This window comes from Amphibalanus amphitrite, unplaced genomic scaffold, assembly GCF_019059575.1.
Source record: "Amphibalanus amphitrite isolate SeventyFive unplaced genomic scaffold, NRLGWU_Aamphi_draft 000335F_arrow, whole genome shotgun sequence".
Lineage (NCBI taxonomy): Eukaryota > Metazoa > Arthropoda > Thecostraca > Balanomorpha > Balanidae > Amphibalanus > Amphibalanus amphitrite.
Window position 1 is genome coordinate 176,365 of NW_024881830.1, and position 23,696 is coordinate 200,060.

At 52.9% G+C, this 23,696-nt stretch overlaps 4 protein-coding genes across 6 annotated transcripts; 3 read left to right on the forward strand and 1 right to left on the reverse strand.

Annotated features, from left to right (window-relative positions):
* Positions 1–4,512: 4,512 nt before the first annotated feature.
* On the forward strand, positions 4,513–8,282 carry LOC122388801 (trichohyalin-like). Of its 2 annotated transcripts, XM_043380201.1 has the most exons (6): positions 5,094–5,671; positions 5,768–5,934; positions 6,100–6,270; positions 6,557–6,730; positions 6,962–7,116; positions 7,456–8,281. In XM_043380201.1, the coding sequence occupies exons 1-6, from the start codon at positions 5,212–5,214 to the stop codon at positions 7,616–7,618; spliced, it is 1,290 nt and encodes a 429-aa protein (XP_043236136.1). In that variant the 5' UTR covers positions 5,094–5,211; the 3' UTR covers positions 7,619–8,281. The 2 variants fall into 2 exon arrangements, with proteins under 2 accessions (XP_043236137.1, XP_043236136.1); XM_043380202.1 differs by having other exon boundaries at positions 4,513–5,934; positions 7,456–8,282.
* Positions 8,283–8,456: 174 nt separating this feature from the next.
* LOC122388802 (ras-related protein Rab-4B-like) lies at positions 8,457–12,760 on the reverse strand. The gene is made up of 7 exons (XM_043380203.1): positions 12,734–12,760; positions 12,356–12,475; positions 11,746–11,826; positions 11,252–11,366; positions 10,473–10,614; positions 9,965–10,136; positions 8,457–9,633 (listed from the first exon to the last, which is right to left on the reverse strand). The coding sequence occupies exons 2-7, from the start codon at positions 12,369–12,371 to the stop codon at positions 9,515–9,517; spliced, it is 645 nt and encodes a 214-aa protein (XP_043236138.1). The 5' UTR covers positions 12,372–12,475; positions 12,734–12,760; the 3' UTR covers positions 8,457–9,514.
* A 924-nt stretch (positions 12,761–13,684) lies between these two features.
* Positions 13,685–19,942, forward strand: LOC122388799 (GTP 3',8-cyclase, mitochondrial-like). Of its 2 annotated transcripts, none has more exons than XM_043380199.1 (9): positions 13,685–13,833; positions 14,028–14,154; positions 14,625–14,792; positions 15,136–15,362; positions 15,672–15,896; positions 16,301–16,446; positions 16,826–16,911; positions 17,295–17,342; positions 18,108–19,942. In XM_043380199.1, exons 1-9 carry the CDS (start codon positions 13,702–13,704, stop codon positions 18,896–18,898), a joined length of 1,950 nt encoding a protein of 649 aa, XP_043236134.1. In that variant the 5' UTR covers positions 13,685–13,701; the 3' UTR covers positions 18,899–19,942. The 2 variants fall into 2 exon arrangements, with proteins under 2 accessions (XP_043236134.1, XP_043236135.1); XM_043380200.1 differs by having other exon boundaries at positions 14,031–14,154.
* A 219-nt stretch (positions 19,943–20,161) lies between these two features.
* Positions 20,162–22,592, forward strand: LOC122388803. Its single transcript, XM_043380205.1, has 4 exons — positions 20,162–20,222; positions 20,559–20,787; positions 21,274–21,495; positions 21,692–22,592. The coding sequence occupies exons 2-4, from the start codon at positions 20,568–20,570 to the stop codon at positions 22,237–22,239; spliced, it is 990 nt and encodes a 329-aa protein (XP_043236140.1). The 5' UTR covers positions 20,162–20,222; positions 20,559–20,567; the 3' UTR covers positions 22,240–22,592.
* Positions 22,593–23,696: the final 1,104 nt, after the last annotated feature.

The window sequence follows — 23,696 nt, forward strand, 5'->3', positions numbered from 1 at the left end:
TTTGATTGGAGCTAGGCTTCTCACCCAGCTGGGGGCAAAGATCGACATGAGCACAGGTTTGCTTCATGTCAGAACGGTGACTGTCCCACTGCAGTGTTCACCCATGAGAGATCAGTACCATGTGTCTCGTGTGGTGGTGACTGACACAGTTGTGGTGAAGGCTCGGACTGAGATGTTGTTTAGTGGTGAGGTACGTGAGCGACGTTTGCAGGGTCAGACGTGTTTGTTGGAGCCAGAGCGTTCTGCTGAAGACAAGTTAGGCGTTTGTGTGGCTCGGTTAGCTGTTAAGGTTGATGATTACTGTGTTCCCATTCGTGTGTCTAATGTGTCAGCTGATGATGTGAAAGTGTATAAGGGGACACATATTGCCAATGTTCAGGTAGTAGGAGATGAGGCTGTGCAAGGGGTGGGTCATCCAAACCCCTCAGACCTGTCTGACTTTGACAAGGACCTGGACAGGGTAACTGAACATCTGACCATGCAGGACAGGAATGACTTCAAACAGATCCTGACTGAGTACAAGGAGGTGTTTACAGGATTGGGTAGGACGAGCATTGCTGAGCATTGCATACCGACTGGTGACCACAGACCTATTTTTCAGAACTACAGACCTGTGCCGGGTCACATGAAGGGGAAGGTGGCTGAGCAGCTGAGTCGGTTGGTTGACAGTGGAGTTGTTCGGCCTGTACCTGAGTCGGAGTGGGCGAGTCCTCTCGTCGTCGTCTCCAAGCCGCACAGTAAGGACGTTCGTATCTGTGGTGATTACAGGCGTCTGAATCGCATCACTACTCCTTGTGTGCAAGTCATTCCACATATTGAGTCGTGTTTGCGGAAACTTTCGGGAGCTAAACTGTTCACATCGCTTGATTTGGCGCAGGCCTATCATCAGATGCCGCTTCATGTAGCTGATCGTGCTAAAACAACAGTCACAACAGAGTTCGGTTTATTTGAATATCAGTCTTGCCCTTATGGACTTCAGGGATTGCCTCACAGTTTCAATCGTGCTGTGGCACTGGCATTATCTGGTGTTAGTGTGGATGTTTATGTTCAGTATTTCGATGATATCCTCGTTTTGGCCGAGGACATGAGTGAGATGAAATCGAACCTTCGTGCTATATTCCAGTGTTTACAGGACGCTGGCTTTACTCTTTCGCTCCGGAAGATTCGTCTGTGTCAGAGGGAGGTGAAGTTCCTTGGATTTCTGGTCAGTTCTGAGGGAGTCGCGTGTGATCCCGAGAAGACGCGTCTCATCCGAGATTGGCCACAACCAACTACAGTCAAGCAGGTCAGATCATTTCTGGGGCTAGCTTCATATGTTCGTAAGTTTATTCCCAGATTTGCTGAGTTGGCTAAGCCGCTGACCAGATTGACCGAGAAGGGTGTGCCGTTTGTATGGACGTCACAGACAGCTGAGGCCTTTCAGGGTTTGAAAGCTGCTTTAGCGTCGCCACCTGTGCTAGCGCATCCGTCGTTTGAGAAGGGCGCTCCGTCGTTTATATTAGATACAGATGCCAGTGGTGTAGCGATCGGGGCTTGTCTAACGCAGAACGATCGGGTGATCGCGTATGCTAGTCGTCCGCTGACGAAGGCAGAGCGGCAGTATGCAGTCACAAAGCGTGAATTGCTAGCTGTAGTCTGGGCAGTGCAGCATTTCCACCAGTTCTTGGTGGGAGCTAGGTTCGTTTTGAGGACAGATCACGCAGCACTTCAGTGGTTGTTTAATTTCAAAAACCCAGAGGGCCAGATCGCCAGATGGCTGCTGATACTTTCAGAGCTGGATTTTGTGACGAGACATAGGAAGGGAGTTTTGCACAAAAATGGGGACGCTTTGTCTCGATATCCGCATCCAGAGGAGTCGGATTGTTCAGATGGTGTGACGTATCGATGGATTCGGGTCCCAGTGACGTCACAGGATGCAGATGTGGGAGGATCTGGACCAGTGACTGATGAGTTCCATGGGACACCGGTGTTGCGTGCTGTGACATCGGAGACCGAGCAGAATGTGAATGAAAGTAGCATTCAGGGCATGACCATTCAGCAGCTTTCACAGGAGCAGGACAGAGATGCTGGAATTCTGGAGCTCAAGGCGTGGAAACGCAAACGCGTTCGTCCGCGCGAGAAGCACCTGAGATCAGAGGGCGCCATACGGTTACTGAGAGAGTGGCGGCGGCTCGTGGTGCGTGGTGAGGAACATCCTGTTTTGTACAGACGGACGCAGACAGTAAGGGGAGCACCTACTTGTTTGCAGATGGTTGTTCCACAGCACCTTCGTCGTGAGATCCTGGAAGTGGAGGCACTTCACTGTGGCTATGGTGGAGGACACCAAGGTGCAGACCGGTTAGAGAAGCTGGTTCGACAGCGATTCTTCTGGCCGGGCATTCAGTCCGAGGTGAGGGGGTTTTGTCAACAGTGTGAGGTGTGTGAGAAAAGGAGAGACGCACCCAGAGGGTCAGAGGCTCCCATGGGGTCATTGCAGTCCGAAGGATTCATGGATCGGTTGGACATTGATTTGGTTGGACCTCTGCCAGCGAGTGAACCTGACGGATATAAGTACGTACTGACGTGCATTGATTCCTTTACCAGGTTCTCATGGGCATTTCCGTTGCCAAATCAGGAGGCACGTACCATTGCTCAGGCGCTGATGGAAAACGTGATTTCTGTTTTCGGTATTCCTCGTGCTATTCACAGCGACCAAGGTCGTAACCTGACGGGTAAAGTGATGACCGAGCTGTACAGTCTGCTGGGTATTCACAGCAGTACGACCAGTGGGTATCATCCCGAGGGCAACAGCTATTCGGAACGCAGTCATCGTGTTCTGATGGCAGCTGTCGCCAAGATGTGTGCTGACCATCCAAAGGCGTGGCCTACTTGTTTGGGCCCTGCTGTGTTGTCAATGAACGCCAATGTACATGACTCCATAGGGATGTCGCCCTATGAAGCTGTGTTCGGACGCCAGGTAAAGCTGCCTGTGGACCGGATGTTTGGAGAGGGAGCCCAGGTCGCGCCGGATCAGTCAAGTGAACCGGACATTCTGGCATACGTGAAAAGGCTCCAGGAGACTATTGACAGTACTGATCAGTTGATTCGTGATGCTAGCGTTTCAGCTCATGAGAAGAGTAAGGTTCTTCATGATTCTCGTTTAGTTGAATCGGTATTCGAGGTTGATGACAGAGTATGGCTTCGTAAACAGGTCTTCAAGAGAGGAGAGACGCCGAAACTTTCTTGGAGGTGGGAAGGTCCGTACAGAGTTCTCGAGAAAAGAAGGGGCTGGACGTATAGGATTGGCAAGGAAGGAGCGGGTGGTGCTTCGAAAGTTGTCCACCACAATCGTTTGAAGTTGTGTGTGTCTACCCCGACCGTCCCACAGAGGCACTCGGCGAGAGGTGATGAGTCTCGGCACGCGGCGCGAGATGATAAGTCTGTGAGACCAGTGGAGGCTCGCCGACGTGACAGGGCGCGCCCAGATCCGATACCAGCAGATGCAGGCCGCGAGTATCAACGTAACCGTGTTTTGAACCGTCCTCGGGAAACCGACCTGACCCTTCCTGTGACACGGCACGCTGATGTTCGGGTAACTGACAGACAGACTGATGAATTCACAGGAGACGGGACATCAGATGTGCAGACAGACGGTGACACGGCGTCGACAGACCATGTTGTTGTTGACCCGACTGACGCCCTCCCAGTGCAAAATGACAGTGCTGACACGAGTGGGGTGACGGATGCTAACCCACCCTTACGGCGCTCAGGCAGAGATAGACGTATGCCTCGTCATCTGGCTGATTACGTGCTGGATTAGATTTAAGATTTCAGTGTGTGCTACATGCATAAGATTTGTTTTCGTTTCATAATAGATGTAGGAGAATGATGTCAGAGCTGACAGCAGAGCTTATCTGGATCACAGTATCTCAGTCGATCTCCAGGAATGGTTAAGGCAATGGTATTTACTGGCTGTGATATGTGCTAATTCATAAGTGCACATGTGAGTGAGCCCATATTAGATCCGAGTAGCAGAGCGGTGCATTGAAAACAGCAGTCTATGACTCACTGTTTCCCTCAGGTTGATTGTTGAGTCGGTCAGATACAGGTGTAAAGTAATAACATGCAGGGACATCGTGTGATTTTTTTTTTCTACGCTACGTTATGTTGTCTGACAGTTTTGTTGACGGGTCGTCAACTTATGTGGCCGGGGGTATTGTTGGCTGTCAGACCTAGGCCTCCGATCGGTGCTGACAACTGGCGACGGATTTGCGAATCTAGATGTACCGCAGCTGAGACAGATGGCGCTGTGTGTTCGGTTGGCCATGGGCAGCTCGTTCGAGGCGAGTCTATGCGGCCCTGTGGCCTGTGATTGGTCGCCGGTTAGGAGTGGGAGAATCGGAAACAGCTGTGACGGAATGGTGGTTGGCAATATGGCGACGATCGGAACGGCCATGCTTATATCTGTATTTTCGGATACAATAAACAAGTTTTGAGTGAGAATCACGTCTTGAGTGAACCCACGAGAACGGGCAATAATTGTCCTGTGGCCCCCTTATGATGTCATCAAAAGTGGAGTGACATGGGCCTGTTTGCATCCTCACTACCCTTTGCTGCCTGGTCCTCGAATGTCACCTTCTTAGACATACGTGGCGCATCTCCTGGGGGCCCTATTTTGGATTTCACTGGCTGCTTGGACCTGCCCCTCGGTTCAGACATGCTTTTTGCCACATGCAACAAGCCCAATCAATTTGCCATGCAATATACCTCACTATCTTGCAAAAATGTTTCGATCTTTCAACCACACTTGGGAGAATCAACCGGTGGGTCTGGTCAGGATGGCGCCAGGAGGGGATTTTTCTACTAGTACTTTTGAGCAACTTCTGAGTACTTTCTTTTGGGACTGTTATACAAATGTTCTTTTTTGCATCATGTTTTGTTGCACTTTTGCACAATAAATCATAGATTGATTATTTACTATCGCTTCGCTTATATGTTTTGGGGCATGACTAAAGTTTGCGTATCACACGAAGTGTTTTGTATGGTCAAGTACCAAACAGCTTCTACAAACACGACGCAAGTGTTTCAAAATATTGACATTCTTCATATGCCATGTGCCGCGGATGAATTGAATGAATTTAAAATACGCAAGGCCCTCGAATTACGTGTGAAATTCCTACTGAAATTTGTGATTTAGTGAGAAGGCATCATAATGCGGTAATAAAGTTTATCATGGATGAACTCGATTCCAGTAGATCTCGCCTCACTGACCCAGAGATCATCTCAGAGTTTGTGCTTCGGCTGAAACAGCAAGTTTTAGGGGATCATAACGTGAAAGCTGAAAGCCTTGGCCATTCTCGCCAGGGAAGCACTCTTCAGGGACAGTCTTCTTTCCCATTAGAGCTGCATCAAATCAGCTCTCCTGGCATCGGTCCGACTGATGGACAGGCATCTGACCAACAGGTTTCTCCACAGCTAGCTTGTTACAATGAAGCTGCAGCAGACCACTTGGAAGCACTCCAACAGCCTGAGCCACAGGTTCTCAACCCAGAGGTCCAGAGCATTGCTAACCATGAACATCCACAATCACCAAGCAGCAGTGGTGGATCCATTGACCTGTGTGCAGAGATCATGGCAGGGCATGCCCTGAAGGCTGCTTGCAGGGAACCATTGACTGCTTCTCGGACCGAGGGTGAGTTACGTCAAGCTCCACATCTCCATACCTTCTTGATAAATGCAAGAAGCAACATGCGCACTCGACTGCCAGGGAAAGTGGCTACATCCCCAGAAGCAGCTGAGACACATCCTTCATACCAGGAGAAGCTGCAGTTGCGAGCTGTTGAGAGGAAAGCACGCCAGCAGGAGGTCCGCCGTCGCCGACAGGAGCGTGAGGCGGCCAATAGGGAGGCCGAACGACTACGGCATGAGGAGTTTCAGCGTCAACTCACCCTTGAGGTTAGTGCAAGAGGGTAATTCAAATTGTGTACCTCGTTGGTGCGTTGTATCCCAGTAAGATTGTCAACAGTATATTTTCATTTGAAGGCAAAGTTTCATTCATTGTGTTCAGTAATTGTGCTTGTTGTACATGCTCACCACCTGGTCCGATGTGCGCGGCGGCAGCGGCAGCAGCAGCAGGAGCAGCTGCGTCAGCGGCGGCTACGCCAGGAGGAGCAGCGGCGCCGCCAGCTGCGCGGCCAGCAGCTGCTCCAGCAGCAGCACCAGATAGCCGACGAGTTCCGGCGACACGCGCTGGTCCGACGCGTGTTCCGCGCCCTGGTCCGATACGCACAGGTAGGCATCCAGTAACAGATATCTGGGGTCGATCTGAGGTAGGATTTTCTTTTCCGTTCTTTTGCGAAGGTACTTAACATCATATCACTATATAGCGACCAAGATACTAAAGTCATGGCTTTATTTATTTGCTGATCACCATGCAATGATATGCTGTGTCTGCACAATGCTTACGACCGTTTTATTCGCTACTTGAGCTACATGAACATTACACATTCGGAGTGAACTTCTGCGCGGCTGGCTACCGTCTCGAACTCTGACGGATTCATGGTCGCGCGTTCGGCAGCGGTGCCGCGATCTGGAGGCGTCTGCCGAGCGGTGGGCGCGCTCCACTCTGCTGAGCCGCTGTCTGCACCGCTGGCGCCACCACCGCGCCCTGCTGGCTGCTGAGCGCGAGGAGGCGGCCCGGGACTGGTACCGCACCCGGCTCACCGCCTGGGCACTCGGACGCTGGCGAAAGGTGAGGCTTTGGGAACGGGGACAGTCATGGGAGCTAGGATAATGGAAAAGGATGAGACTGAGCGTCAGGACAATGAAGAATGGCGAGACTTGGCGTTAGGCTAGCGGAAATGGGAGTTTATGGCCGGTTTAATGTTCATGACGATGACGGGCCTGAACTGAAAGCATCCGCATTTGTAATGCGTATGTACTATGTATCATACATTTCCCTCCCGCCCACTTCTGTTTTCAGTACGTGCACCAGCAGCATCTGAAGGCGCAGGCGGCCTCCGACCTGTGTCAGCTGCAGCGCCTACAGGCGGCTCTCCGCACGTGGCAGGCCAGCCTGGCGCTGGGACGCGTCCGGCGCCGGCAGCAGATGCAGCGGGCCGCCCTCTGTGACGCCAGGTGAGGCTCCTGACGTGAGGCGAGGACAGTCCTCCATGCGGTGAGTTTATCGCCGTCCTAGTCTGTGACGCGAATGTCGCACGCAAACTGGCCAACAGCTGTCACCGGCTGTAATGATACGCATGTCGTCTCACTGTACTATAGCTACCGCCCTGATTCGACCGTGAGCTTGTACAAACTGTCCTATGTTCACTCCAACCAAACCATCCCCGTCCAACCAAGCGTGAACTACCCCAGTGCACAGCCTTACTTGCCCCGTGTTATCTCCACCCCAGTTTGATACATTCCTCCTATCCAACCCACTCAGTCTAATCTACACCCCTCCCTCCCCCCCCCCAGACTGACGTGTGCCGGCGTGCTGCGCCGCTGGAGGCGACTGCCGGAAGCCCTGGAGCAGGAGCGTGCCATCGAGGCCCGCAAGGAGCGGCTGCGCAGGATTGTGCGCGAGATGGTGCCCGACTTCCAGCCACCGCCGCCTACAGGAGTGGAGCAGTCTGTCTGAGACTGGAGTGTGGTGGAACAGTCCGGCTGAGACCGGGCTGTCGCACAGCAGTTCGTTAGTGTAACTGAGCTGTGCAGAAATAGTTGTCCGTCCTTTGGACGGGCTACCGACTGTTGCGCAGCAGTCCGTCTGAGCCTGAGTCACTTGAATCCCAGCCCTTCCGTGACTTAGGCAGGAATTTTCCGTCCAAGTTAAGATTGGTGGGGGAGTTCGTTTCAAGCCGACTTATGGACTTATGGTTTGAGTAAGAGCTGGCGATGATCTCGTTTTGTGTCGTCCCAGAGGTAGTTCCGGTAGGTGTAGCGATAAGACGTCACGCTTTCTAGTCAACGCTTATCAACAATGATGTGCTTCCTTTCATCGAGATTTCGACACCGATCAAGCATTACCGTCCATCACGCATTTCATGTTCAATTTTGTATCGCGTGAGCGCGAGGGAGATTCCTAGTCAGGGCTGTTCACATAAATACGCTTCCTGTTCTGCTACGAGCTTCCACAGTCACTAGTCACATGCTGTTCCTTACATGTTTCATGTTCTCATTTTGTATCGTGCATTTCCGTCCAACGACTCGTTCATCATGCACATCGTCGATTTCTACAGAGTTCTCTGTAATTTATCATTGAAAGTGCGGTTAATACACAACCACGTTTGTCAATTCAATATGTGTTTCCTTCTGTGCTATGGAGACGGACGGTTCTCGTCAAAGGCAGGATCATCACTCTTGCCTTTGATCATCACTCATGTTAACCAATAACCATGTTATTTTATCCCCATGACTTTAACCCCGCGGGAGACACCCGTACAGGGCAGTCAGGGGCAGACACCACACACACTGGATCGGTCAGTGATATATATTATCAGACTAGACTGGGTAGCGTGATAGGCGCCGCGAACACCGGGTATGGGGCAAGGAAGGGCGCCAGTCCTCGACAACAGCGGAACCCCACGACCTAGGCAGTTAGCCATACTGTCTCCAGGAATAAGAACTAGCTTCTGCCTTCACGACAATCGCAGACGCCGCGCAATGCACGTCCGGTCGGCCAATGAATTCGACCGAGAGAATGGCGGGGTGGGGGGGGGGGCACAGCGGCCAGTGTATGATAGGGGAGGCGACGGGGATGACGCACGCTGGGCAGAAATAGCTGCCCGACTGACTGTTGCCGCCGTGGGCAGGCCGGCACAAACGTACAGGCGCCGCTCCTTCCAGCAGGGGGCGGCTCAGAACTGAGAGGACGGAACACAGCGGGGCGCGGCTACAACACAGGCAGGGACGGTTGCAGGTGCGGGGAGCCGCCGGCAGACATCACACTACCGCCGCCGGCCGGCCGGGTGAGAGACTACGATAAATACTTATACGACCTCACGGCAACCGTGAACACATCAAATATCCTAGCGCAAGACGCGTGTAAATATATCACCACTAAGGAATTATTGCGGCGCGCTCCACAAAGACGCCCCGCGGAATTGCAACATCATTTAAAGCGATACAATTAAAAGCCAGCTGTCTATCGACCGTTCCGCGCCGCCGTCCCGTCTCGGCGTACGGTACGGTACAATCCACGCCTGCTGCGGCAGCCGCCGGGCCGTCGACCGCAGGAGCCCCAGCCGAGAGATCAGCGCGCGCGGCCCCGACCCGCCTCGGCCGTCACCCCGAGAGGAGAGAAGGCACACATCCTCGGAGAACGACACTTACCCAACGGCGCACCACCGAACACCGCCGCACCGACGATAGCGGCGACTCCGCGCTCCAAAACAGACGCGCGCCCACCGGGCCGGCCAAATCATACAACAAACACGGCTACCTACATTAAAAATAAACATCTGTGTAGAATCACAGGGCGGGTGGGTTCCCCGATAGCCCCACCTGCCGCCGCCCGTCGCGCGGCGCGTCCTGCTCAGATCTTGCAGGCGCAGTCTGGTCCGGCCGAGGTGCGCGCCGAGCCGCGGTTGAGGCGGCGCAGCGCGTGGTCGCCGTACTGGATACCGGAGCCTATCCTCTCCGGGTCCAGCTCGCCTGCCAGCGGAGAGCACGGAAAAGGGCGCATGTTTACCGGAACGGACGCCGGGCATCGCTACCGAACACCTCTAAGGCGTAACTGTAGTCACGAGTAATGACGACCGAAGAACCGGTCCGGCATTGATTTCAATTCACACAAAATGAAAAAAACGTAAAAATAACAGCTCACATCCCCATCGCCATAGGCCACACAGAACAGCGACAATCTGTCAAACTCCTCAAGCTCGTTGCTGCCAACTGCGTTCTCATTTACACCATACCCTGCAATACATGAATAGATCGAACCCCGAGAACCCTCAGCTTTCTCCCCCGACACACAGCCACTCACCGGTCTCAATCTTGGCCAGGATGGTGTTGGAGCACTTGAGGAACGCCTCCTCGATGTGTTCTCCGGTCATCGCGCTCGTCTCCAGGAACATGAGCTCGTTCTCCTGCGCGAACCGGCTGGCCTCGAGGAAGGTCACCTCCCGCTCGGCGTCCAGGTCCTTCTTGTTGCCCACCTGCGATCCAACGGGCGTGCGAGTCAGTCGGGTGCGGGTACGTCAGAGAGTGCAGCTTACAGGCAAAGTAGACTGGACATATGAATTTACGGATTTGTGTCCAGAATGGCAGGAGGGTATAAATTGGCTAGACAGTAGTTCGTGAGAGAAGCAAGAAGACTCAAGTCCTTAAAGCGTCAGAATGAAGAAACCGTTTACCTCCATCCACATCATCCGGTTTGCACCATCAGTGTAAGTACCGCTCCCTAGCTCCTATCCAGGTGACCAATTATAGGATACAGCCTAGCACGGTCCCCTTTGTGTGGCCAACAGCGGGACGGGGGACGCGGCCCGTACCATCAGTATGACGATGTTGGGCGACGCCAGCGAGCGGGCGTCAGTCAGCCAGGCCGACAGAGCGTTGAAGCTCTCACGACTGGTGATGTCGTAGACGAGCAGGGCGCCGGCCGCGCCGCGGTAGTAGCTGCGAGTCACCGACCTGGTAGGGTCAACACACAGCGGTTAGTCGAGGCACCAGGCATTAGCCTCAGGCAGGTTACCAGGACAAAATAACTCCGAGTTGATGCTTGCCATCCTATGAATTATTCATAATTCATGAAGATATCCTTGGCCCTTTGGCCTTTCCCTAACGGCAACCGATCAATGATAATCAATTATGTAAATGTGATGCCATTATTACCGATTCCAGACCAAAGGTATGCGACGATACCGCTGATATCGCGCTTAGACCGGAGTTTGACCGAAATTTCAGACTCGATGCTCAGCTGTGGGTAGTTATTAGTTAACAGGCCGATGGGCGCCAGAGGAATGTAAAAAGGGTCACAGAGAGGGACGGCATTACTCGGCGGGCGCCATCTGGAACGCCGGCTCTGCAGCTGTAGGCTGTGTTTCACCTTCCCAGGGAACAAATTCGACCAGCCCCCGGTCAGTGTAACGCCGCCAGACATCCTCCCTTTCGGCAGCGAGCCGCAAGGACGATAAAACTTGGAGAGGTACTGACTTGGGCCTTACCATAGGGTGGACACTGGAAGAGTGTCAAGAGAGAACTATCAGCGGGGAGTGGGGACTGAACCGAGCTACCACCAGAAGAGACTGTGGGCAGAACAGAGACCGACCTGAAGCGCTCCTGGCCAGCCGTGTCCCAGATCTGCAGCTTCACGGACTTGCCGCCGACGCTGATTATCTTCGAGCCGAACTCCACGCCAATTGTGTGGTTGCTGTCTTGCTTAACTGACGAAGATGGGTTACTGTTACATCAAGCACTGACAAAAATATTATTGTTTTTTATATAACATCAACTTTTAGTTGTTGACAACTGTCATCCCTTCACAGACTCACGACACATGATCAAAAGACAAAAAGGCATGCAGAGAAAAAAAAATCAAGATGATTGGGATATATAAAACCAAATGCCAAGGGTTGAAGCTCATCCAACAACAAATAATGAGACTACAGTAGAAATTAATCAGTAACTAGCTGTGTAGACAACCTTCAAAGCCTCAAATGCTACTTCTCACATAAATTTTCAACTGAGAACTGAACTACTGTTCCTAACAGTAAAATTTCCCAATGGCAGGGACTTTAGAACACATATTTCAGTATTACTTACATTTGTTTTCAATGAATTGGTGCAAGATGCATGATTTTCCTGTACCTGCACTTCCAATCACCAAAAACTTGAAGAGGAAGTCTGCAAAGCAAAAAGTGCATAGATAAAAGCCTGAAAACCAACACCCCTGGAATACTTCATATTCACATTTCACATCAAGGATGGGCCTGAGCTATTTTTGCTTCACAGGCAGACAAAACACAGGTACACAACTACAGAATACAGCTCATTCCTCAGTTGTCACTTGCAGCCCCTGTTCAGTGTTCTCTCACAGCTAATTTGGACATAGTTGCCCAAACATGAGTGAATATTAACTTTCCTACAACATGAACAGACTTGAGGTTTAACAAAATCTAAGTCATTTTGATATGCTCAGGAACAATAGTATAGGCAGAAGGATTTGGAAACAGTCACTTACCCCTCCCCAAAAATGAAAAGATGCCACAAAACCAGAAGAGTTAACCCATGGCACATTATAAATTAGCATCTAATTGTCATGCTTTGTCAGTCTTAAATGGTGCACTTTTTCAGAGAACGTTCTTAATGTGAAAATCCTGCATTTCTGGTACCAACAGCAGATGTAACCCAGACACGTCTCATCCCAGCTCACCATAGGTCTCGGACATGATGAGATGCTGCCGCTGGCAACTGGTCGTGTGGCAGAGCTGTCACACAACTGCCTTCTATTGGCAAACACACTATTCCTCTTTGCCCTCTCTTTTCATAGAACCTGAGAACAAAAAGTATCAAACATAAAAAACAAATCACCGTTCCTTAAAATCATTTATCAAGACTTGAGGGTTGTAAATGTTGTAGAGAACCTCAACTTCCCCAAGGCTGTAAATTTCAGTTTTCATTCCCACAAAACAGCCTAATATGAAAGCGACACATCCTGATCCTAATTCCACTTGTAAAGTAAGTTACATAAAATTATACCCTTATCTGATACCTTACGCACTAAATAATAAAATAAAGCCATTATTATTACCCCAGCCTCTCCTCCGCGCGCTATGTTATGTTATGTTGTGATTCTTTTAGGCTGGGCTTCTGCAAGGTCGGGATAGCCTTGGTCGGGACCTAAAAATATAATCATAGTCAAAATGACATCATTGAAATCGGAGAAAATATTAAAAATTTATTCTTAGGCATTTGTATTATATTTTCATAACCTTTGATAAACATGATGCATAATTTAAGATAAAATAGATACATTTGAAAAATTTGGCTCTTTGAAAAATTTAGATATTTTGCAAAAAATAAGGACAGAACAAAAAACACAGCAAAAATCGATGACGTCAGCAAAATAGAAACAATAATATTTTAGGGCAAAAAATGACGCAAATCTACAAAACCGGTGGCTTACGACTACTAAAATAAACGTCCGCTCTCACGAGACCGCTCAACACATTTGGAATATGCTTATCGTGTTTTGAGATTCATGTGTGTTGTTGAGGGCTGGTACGGGGTTTGGTATTTTTGATTATTATGTGTAGTTTTTGTGCATTGGTTTTGCATCTGATGGTAGAATAGCGCCAGTTAGAGGGTCATGAATGTGTCATGGCTCTAAACAGGGTTATATTTTATTGGTTAACTTGAGTCCGAGCGGTTTCAATTTTAATCTTTTTTTTTTTTTTTTTTTTTTTTTTTTGCTCGGTCGGCCTAGTGCCGCTTACTCATAATGACTTGCATTTTACCTTTGTGAGCTTACTGTCACCGACTGACCTTCATCAGCCCAATTGGCCCCTGACTGGTTTAAAACAATGTTTTGTACATGTATGCAATTACATTTATGCTAGCATTGCTAGCTCTGGCCTCTGGGTATATCCCTGGCTGTAGTCGGTGGCCGAGTTCAGTTCAGGGTTCATGTGAATTTAGGGTTTATGTTCATGGGGATGGTTTGATGGCATGGTATTCCATCATGCTATTTCTGCCTTTTTCTCTTTCATCAGATTCAGGATGAGGTCTCAAGCTACAGTTTGTGGCCAGCTATTGCGACAAATAGATTTGAAGAACCATCTATTTGGTCAAGGTCTTATTAGTACGAGAACAATATCAGGAAGCCTGTCAGGCTCAAAAGGACAAAAGAAGGTTTGTATTTATCTGTTATGCTTCGGACTACCTCTAATTTTTTAATGAACAATCTCCTCTTGGAGCATGTTTTCATGTTTTACCATTGCCTCAGGGCTTACTAATTTTGCCTTGTGTTTGTCTAAGTTTGTGGTGCCATTGATTATGACCCTAGCATGGTGAAGTGCATTTTACTTTTTGCTATTTTTCTGTGGCAGAATGCTCGTCTGGAGGCACTGCGGGCGCAGGAAGTGGCCCCTCTTAGCGACTTCCTCACAGATAGTTTCGGCCGATTTCACGACTACCTACGAATCTCTCTGACGGAGCGCTGCAACCTGAGATGTAAGCTTTTATAGCGTTGAGTGTATGCCAGTGTACGTCCTTTGATGGCATATCTTTGATGGCATATCGGACATGCTTTCACCAACAGGGTGTGGTATGTTCAACTAAAGGCACACACCCAATGAGATGTGAGCAGTACACTTCTCCCCCTGAGGAATGTACTGTATCCTGGAGGAAGGTATGCTGACTCCCTCACCCCCTGTAGTTTCCATAGTATGCTGGAGCAAGGCGAGCTTCTCACTCCCCTCCCCCTCCCTAGGCCGGAGGAAGGCATTCCCCTGACTCCCCCTCCCCTTCGTAGGCACCTACTGTATGCCGGAGGAGGGCGTGCCCCTGACTCCCCCTCCCCCTCCATAGGCACCTACTGTATGCCGGAGGAGGGCGTGCCCCTGACTCCCCCCTCCCCCTCCATAGGCACCGACTGTATGCCAGAGGAGGGCGTGCCCCTGACTCCCCCTCCCCCTCCATAGGCACCTACTGTATGCCGGAGGACGGCGTGCCTCTGACGGAGCGCTCGCACCTGCTGACCACGGACGAGGTGATCCGACTGGCCGGTCTGTTTTCGGCCGCCGGTGTCACCAAGGTGCGGCTGACCGGTGGTGAGCCGCTGGTGCGCGCCGACCTCGCAGACATCATCGGTACGTGCAACATCCCCGCGGTAATTTCGCTCCACCGTGGGCTCTTCGGCACCCCTCCCCCCCCCAAATCGCGATATCTCAGACACGCCCTATGGCAGCTCTATGGTAAATAGGTAGTCGTGTTTATTGAAGTGTGTGGTCTCTGTCCTCGGGTCTTTCCGCCATAGTGAGCCTGAAGATGGTTGCCGGTGTGAAAGAAAGCTGACCCTCCCCCCCCCCCCCCACCGGCCCTAGCTGGCCTTGAGACGGTAACTGTTATTAAATCTCACCGTCCCATCTCTCCCCCACGGGCCTGAAGACGGTGACCTGTGTATGCTGACTCTCCCCTCCCTCCCCTCCCCAGCGGGCCTGAAGACGGTGGCCGGTATCCGGTCGGTGGCCATCACCACCAACGGCGTGGTGCTGGCGCGCCGGCTGGCCGCCCTGCAGGCCGCCGGCCTGGATGCGCTTAACATCAGCCTGGACACCCTGGTGCCGGCCAAGTTTGAGCTCATCAGCCGCCGGCGCGGGTTCCACCGCGTCTGGCAGGGCATTCAGACGGCCCTGGCCGCCGGCTATGACCCGGTCAAGGTGAGGGAGAGGCAGCGGAGTTGGGAGAGGGATATTGATTATGTGCTGATCGGTAACTATATTCTGACCTGGTAGCATTTAGTCCCTACTTGACCACCTGCGAGATGAGCTGTGTTATGCCTTTATTTCATCGGATTCCCGGTCTTGAACGAGCCGTTTGAATGGCATTGGGCACATCTTCCCCGACGTCTCCTACTGAACTGTGTGTTTATTTGACTTGCCTTCTGCGACGGATGATGTATGCTGACCTTACTGCCCTTCTCTGACGGATGAACATGTTGTAATGAACAGTCCCTTGCCCTCCGACAGCTCAACTGCGTCGTGATGCGCGGTGTCAACGACGAAGAGCTGGAGGATTTCGCGACCCTGGCCGAGACGTACCGACTGGACGTGCGCTTCATCGAGTACATGCCGTTCGACGGCAACCGCTGGAACGACCGCAAGATGGTGCCATATGGGGAGATGGTGGAGCGGCTGCGGCGGCGCTGGCCGGACCTGGAGCGGATCGCCGACCGGCCCAACGACACTTCCAAGGTGGGGCGAGGCGAGATAGCCGAGGTGACAACACGTCTTAGGTGGATAGATAGCGACATAAGGACACGTTCAAGGTGGGGAGATAGCCGAGACGACACGTCCAAAGTGGGGTCAGCTGGTGGACCCTAGGATACGTCAGGGGCGGGAAGAATGACTGAGACAAATGACAATATTGCTCCAATTAGTATATTATACCGGGATAACGGTTCGTCAGAAGTGATAACAGATCGGGGTAGTGACTCGCCACAGGATGGGGAATAACCAGAACGACACAGGAAAGGGTAGCCTACCGGTAAAACCAATGTCAAAGAAGCATTTAACGCATATTATTGAGGAGGACGGGACTGCCACACCCATTATCTGCTGTGTTAATCTGACCGGCCTCTGTGCCCATGTGCCGCCAGGCGTACCGCGCGCCCGGCTGGGTGGGCCAGGTGGGGTTCATCACCTCCATGTCGGAGCACTTCTGCGGCACCTGTAACCGACTGAGACTCACGGCCGACGGAAACCTGAAGGTGTGCCTGTTCGGCAACTCGGAGGTGTCGCTCAGGTCAGTTGGAGGTCAGGTCACCCTCCGCTGGGTATTCGGTGTGTGTGGGTGTATGGCTCAGGCCAGTCGGCTGCTGCTGCGGGTCGGTTGATGTCGGGTTTGTGTGTGGATGCGCGGACCTCAGGACAGTCGGCTGCTGGTTAACCGTGCTGCCTAAGATGTCCCCTCTTAATTTTCGTGCATTAATTTCTGCCCTGACATGTATCGTGACCTATGTGCGTATTTCCTCACACTGACTTCAGTCCTATTTCACATTGAACCCTTGTTCCGATTTAACGGTGACGACCTCGGTTTTCACCCCATCTATTGTGCTGCATTTGGATTCAGTTTTGCTGGACTCGGCCCTGACCTCGTTGTGACCCTTGTGTCATCGCCACAGGGACGCGCTGCGCCAGGGCAGCTCGGACGAGGAGCTGATGACAATCGTCGGCGCCGCCGTCGGACGGAAAAAGAAACAGCACGCAGGTAACGTCGCTGTAACAGCTCACAAAGGAACGACAGGCTTGACACAGGGCTAGATAGCACGTCGGGAGGAGGCACGAGAGAAACCAGCACATGCCAGGGCGGCACGGTCGGACGGACAGACTGACGGGTAGACAGACACAAGATTGGGCGGCACAGGTCGCCGACTGAAAAGAAGTGACGGACAGCTGCTGGGAGCGGGTGGACAGACGGACTCAATGATAGGCCGTCTGTCTAAGTATCGCCGTTTCTTCCACTCCTGCCGTAATGCTGCTACTGCTGCTATTACTGCTGCTCCTGAATATGTATGGTTATGGCAAACGGTGCCTATGGTGGCTAATTATTGCAGTGTGACGATGTGACGACTGCTCTCCGCCCGCCGACAGGGATGCTGGACTTGGCGGCCATGAAGAACCGGCCGATGATCCTCATTGGTGGGTGATAGCGCGGTCCCGGGCCGGGTCCGCCGCTGAGCGTGAGTAGAGCGGAGACACCCTCGCCACCCGGCTAACCCGGCTGACATATTGCCGAACCTGCTGGCCTGTCGCTGACCCCGCTGACCCGCTGCCTACCCCGCTGACCTGCTGCCTACCTCGCTGACCTGCCGCTGAGCTCACTGGCCTACCGCTGACACTGCTGAACCTAGTAGAATGTCCCTCTGTCTTTCTTGCTAGTTTGTCTCGTCGTGAGTGTATCGCAGTCTCGCTAGCTAGTTTTCCTGCTTTCTAGTTTTTGTCTTGCATCTTTCCTGCCTCTGCATGCCTAACAATTTTGTACCTGTTAAGCTTCAGATGTTTTATGATATTGCTAGTGTATGTACATGGCTTTAGTGCTTATCGCTAAAGCTGGATTACAATGTCGAGGCTATCTGGTGTGTTTTCCTTCTTTAGTGAATCGCCGCCTTGGTAAATGGAGGCCCAGCCTATGAGGAATCCCCCCCCCCAAACAAAAATGTACTAGCTTTGGTAGATAATTTTACCAAGCACCATGCTCAAATGTATTTTAGGTGGTGCCGTTTCTTTTCCCGACTTGTCTGGACATCATAGGACGCGGTCTTTCTCGTCGCTACGTCGTTTTTTTTTTACATTTTCGTTGGGTAAAAGCGACACAATAGTGTGTTGGCACAGATGTCTGTTTGTTTTGCTGATTGCGTTGTGCTCCGACTGTGTACTGACTGTCTCTGTTTCTGTGCTCGGCAGGCGCGGGCCGCCGGGGCCGGCCGCTGCTCCGCCCGCCCGCCGCCGCCGCCCGCCGCGCCGTCGCCGTCCGACAGTACAGCGATGACGCCTCGGACCGGCCGGCGGGAACGGCAGCCGGGGAGCAGCGGCGCCGCTCGGGAGAGACGCTGCACAGTGACTACTGGGACCAGTACCGCGCATACTACGGGGGTAGGGGCGGCGGCCCGCCCGAGCCCGCCGCCCCCGCCCCCGCCCGACCGGCGGAGCAGCCCGAGCCCACCACTGACCGCCCGACTTCGCCCGCCACCGCCCCCGCTCCCGCTCCGTCCGCCGGCCGGCTGACCCACACCGACTCGGCCGGCCGCGCCACCATGGTTGACGTCTCGGAGAAGCCTGTGAGCCGGCGTCGCGCCGCTGCCTCCGGCGTCGTTCTGCTCGGCCCCGAGGCGTTCGCCCTGGTAGAAGCCAACGCGATGGCCAAGGGCGACGTGTTGTCCGTGGCGCAGCTGGCGGGTGTGATGGCCGCTAAGCGGACCGCTGAGCTGGTGCCGCTGTGCCACCCGCTGCCGCTGGGTGCCGTCCACGTTCGACTCGCGCTGTGCCCCGAGCGGCACGCCGTCGAGGTACGCGCGGAGGTCATCTGCACGGGCCAGACGGGCGCAGAGATGGAAGCGCTGACGGCCGTCGCCGGCGCCGCGCTCACCGTCTACGACATGTGCAAGGCCGTCAGCAAGGCTATCCAGATCACGGACGTGCGGCTGGAGCACAAGTCGGGTGGCAAGAGCGGTGAGTATCGGCGCGACGACGCGTGAGCGGTCCGCTCGGGCGGACTGCGGAGAGGCGGAGGGGTGGGAGCGGGAGGGAGAGGGTGGGTTGTGTGGCTGGTCTGGGGTGGGGTTTGTGTGGTTTGTAGACTGTCTGATCACGTCAGTTCGATGCATCGATATTTTGATAAGTTGAGATTGTGTGATCCATTGACGGTGACCTGTCGAGTGAGTAGTCTGAGGTACACGGGCGTTCCTCTCCAGCGGGTACTTGTGCCACGGTAGTGTTGGTTGGGACCAGGACGTAGTTCGCTAGTCGGAATTAGTCCAAGTCGTAAGGTGAAGGTGATTAGATTGGGGGACGACCTAGCCGTCAATTAGAACATGGTGCTTTGTTCTAAGCAGCTTGATAGAAAAGTATTCATAAGCGAAGAATCCTTACATTGTCTAGTCTAGTCTATTAGACCACAAAAGTATTACTGTTAAGTATTAAAACAGTAGCTCTAAAACATATGTGTATTGTCATAATTGCAGTTGTGCAATCTGCGCATAAATCTATGTTCGTCCAGCGGAGAACGTAGGTATAGTACATTTTTGTCCATTAGAAGTATGACTATTTTTAGGTGGGGGCATACTGATGCCTCTGTATACCTGGCGTGCTGAGGAATCAGGTATATGTATATGGTGGAGGTTAGCAGCAGTGATTCATTTTTGTCCTTGCTGACTTCTGTCACGATACACGTCAGGGTCAATCACTTTCGACGGCGAATTTTGACGTCGGGTTTTATTGGCCAGTGCTGTTCTTGCGACGTTTTGAATGAGCGTCGTTCCGGCCTTTGGATGCATATTATGCATGTAAACGATGATATTTTCTTACGATTACATATCGAGCATCCTACAGCAATCGATTTTTTTCCAGCGGGGATGAAATGTATGTTTGATGTAAGGTTTTTGTCCCGTCTATTTGTGCGGGTTATCCTGTGATGAGCAATAATTGTGATGGATGAAGTTATCCATTGTTTATAGCATTGCTGATAATTGTGATGAAGAAGGGCGCAGTTTGAGGTACTAATACACGGTAAACAATGGGCAGCTTTGCGTTTTATGTGTAAGACGTATGGGAAAAGCTTAGGGTGTTTTCCGATATCTCAAACGAATCCCTGAGGGTCTCCCCGCTCAGCTGGTTGATGGTGTCGCGGTCAGTTCAGAGGTCAGCCGCCTCGTGCACTGTGCAGGCTATCTGTGCAGACTTGTCGATTGGGTTTATCGGTGTGACTGCTCGCAATGCTCAGCCAGTGTGTGTTGGTTGCCGGCGGTGTGAGCTGCTGACGCCGCCGGACGGATAGGATCAGCGGCCTGTGCATCGGTCAAGGTAAGTCTGCCTGGAGTCCTGGACCCTGACTATTTTTCTGTTTTGATGTTGCGCTGTAGGCGTTATTGTCTATCCTCACTAGGAATGTTGCAAAGGATATGTGTTCAGGTAGTCCTTATGGGTGCTTCTAGGGAATCAGCGGGCGTGTGGTGTTATTAGACTGCGGTCTGGCACCACATACTGCCTGTTTATGTGCTTGCATGCCCATCATTTATCTACTCTTGATTTCACGTGAATATGACTGTACCAGCGTGACTAAGTGTTGCGATCATACCGCGATTGGACCTGTGCTACCGCTCACTCTGACCTCCCTCCTCCCTCCTGCTCATGCATGAGATAACATGCATGAGCACCCCTGGGCCGACCGTAGACACGGAGCGCGCCGAAACTGGGAAGTTCGGGAGGAGCATCGCGCGCAGGAATGCCGTGAAGAGGTGCCCCCTGCGACAGTGGGCCGCCCCCGCCCGGTCGGCCGACAGTTCCAGGGTGACTTGGCACGGATCTGAAGCGGGTGCACCACCGCCGGCTGGGCGGCTGCGGGATCGACATTCGTCGTACGTCTCAGGTGGGTGGGCTCTGCCCGGATGCCGAAATATGTACCGAAAGGGTTGTAAATGTTTTAGTTAATCTGTACAGAAAACCGTTTTAGATGAACATTCAAGAATATCACTGTCAGATAGGTATCTATCGTTATTCATATTTACGCTATAAATTCTGATTCTGGCTAATCACGCGGTCAGTCGTAGCGGTGTGCAATCAACCTTTGTGCTACTCGAGTGCGAGTCGCCTGGCCATTGAACCGAAACTCTCGTAAAACACTTAGTGCACGTTATCTACGAGAGGTGTCGTTTAGGTACTGCATTTAAAGTAAGCTGATTACATGCACGATATCTTGATTCCTATAGAGCACAAGTACCAGAGACTTACGAATAGATCGCCCCATCGCCCCACTTTGTCCTTTGCAGTACGTTCTCAGATTCATGAAATCATGGGATCCCCTTATCCCGCTTTGCGCAATAACTCCCGTCTCGCTCTATTCCAAATGCTTCAGACTCAGACGATGACGCCTTCGATGACGCCGAGGCGGCGCTGCTGAACCACTACCTGGCGTCATCGAGGGGCTCTGCGGCGGCGGGGGTGTCGCGGCGGCCAGTCTCCACACTCGGTCATTTCCAGAAGTCTCCGGCTCGGACCTCTGCTGTCCCGTCCGGCAAGGTGCAGCAGACGCTTATCTCTGAGCGGAATCCGGAGGACACTTCAGCAACCGATCAGGGTGAGTAGCACGGCCATCTTCTGTGTGCGTGTCAAACTGGATATGCTTCATGGAACATGGTCCCTCTTAATTTTTGCAATATACACAACACTGCAAATTTAGTAGATATGCATCACGATGTTCCGCCAATAGATCGCATGTCCATGATCCACCTTGACAACCATTTTACACGATTTCCCACGATTCGTCCATTCAGGGCAATGTCCGTCCGAGACAGCCGACCATTCAACCCGGGACGGCGACGGGACCACCGATGATGCAGCTGCCGCACTCTGCAGCGAGCTGACCGGGTCTGTGCCATCCGCGGTCTCAGTTGGACTCAGCACGGCGACAGGGACGGACCCACCTCGTTTTACGCCATCTGGGTCGTCGGCTGCCACTGGGACGAATCCACCTCGATCTGCGCCGTTTGGTGTCTCCGCTGATGGCCCGATGACTGAGACTAGGATGGCGCCACCCCTCTCCGCGCCATCCGGTTACACCTCTGGGACCTTTGCCGCGTCACCCCGCAATACGTCCTCTGTCTCGGCCTCAGGGACCTATACCGCTCAATCCCGCCCCGCGCTGGCCGCCGTCTCTGAGAAGGTAATCACCGAGACGTATGTCGGCAACGGCATCACCTACACCAAGCAGACCAGCGTCACCTGCTACCTGACTTGTGAGACGGCACCGGAGGAGGGCAGCGGACCCCAGGGGCCGGCCAGGAAGTGCCAGTCCCTGCCCGCGGCGAGGGGCGGCCGGTGACCTGACTAGTGACGATGGTCGTTCGACACTGCCGGTCGGTGACTGGGTGTCCGGTCCGGTGACCTGAGACTGTTTACGCCGTCTGATGACCGGTGCTGATTGCTTTATGTCCAGTGGCGAGTGGTGACTGCGCACCTAGCTAGTGACCTATGGGGTGAGTACATGGCGGAACCGTCCTCTCCCCTGAGTTTCGAACGCCGCCGGCCGTCGCTTCACGAAAGTATGGCCACTTATCTACTAGGTCTATGACGAAGGACTGTTTGTTGCCAGGCTTGGGCTATTATGGTACCTACCTACTTTCAAGACACTTTTACATGATTTGATGATAAATATAGTGAATATCTTTGCTATTCTATCGTTGTTTACCTTACCTGTTAGAGTAAATTACGTCGTGTATCGTACACGTATATTCAGCAATGCACTGGCGGCTCGCACGTTTATACCACAGCCTATTCCATTTTGCCGAGTTTTATTCCTCTCAATAATTTTTTTTTTTCTGTCAGGCATCAGATATTGAACTCTTCAACTCGTCCAGTAGGTCTTGGGAGATAAGCGCTCGCTGCAAGGCTTTGGCATGCGACCATGTCTGTTTCGCGCTCATTCCCATGACCCATACCTTTAGCCTTTTCGATTCGCCATCCATTCGAGCAGACCAAGAGATATATATATCAAATGTTCCCACCCGTCAGCAGTCCATTGAGTATGCGAGCTGAGTCATGTTTCCGTTTTTCTGCAAGGATGCGGTTCACGGACACATTTGGGCACACATTTACTGCGTTTTGTGACATCTGAAGTTTGAAAGGCGGCATTCGTCACACAAGACCGGACCTCAGACGGCACTCACCACACTGACCGAACTGGACCTCAGACGACACTCGCCACTACTTCGGCCTTAGACATCCTCAGAGTCAGGCCGGCCATCAGGTGGTCGCTGGGCCGGCCCTCAGGTGGTTGCTGACGCCGCCACCGGTCCGCCGGTGACGTACTGACGCAGCTGCCAGGCGTCAGGCACAGAGCGGCGGATCTGCTCGTATTCGGCACCCGTGGCTGGGTCGCTCCAGAACCGCCGGTGGTCATGTCTCCAGTCCCTGGCCAGCCGCTCGGCGGCGGCCTCTGTCAGGTCCAGCGCGCTCCGCAGCCTGCCGGCCAGGTCGCTGTGGTAGTCTGCCGTGGCCTCATGCCGCGCCTCGGCGAGCGATATCAGCGGCTGTGGCACCACGCCGCGCTGACCGAGCCGCTGCTGCTCCGAGGACCTCAGCAGTACCGCCACGAACTCGGGCGCGCAGGCGCGGAGGGCGCGCTCCATCAGTGGCCCGTTCAGCAGCAGGTCGGCGCGGCCGCGCGGCGTGCTCAGCTCGGCGGTGAGTGCGCCGTGGTGCCGACACCAGGCGGCCACGGCGGCCGGCCGGCGCACCAGCATCGCCCACTGGTCGTCAGTGAGCAGCGCCACCAGCGGC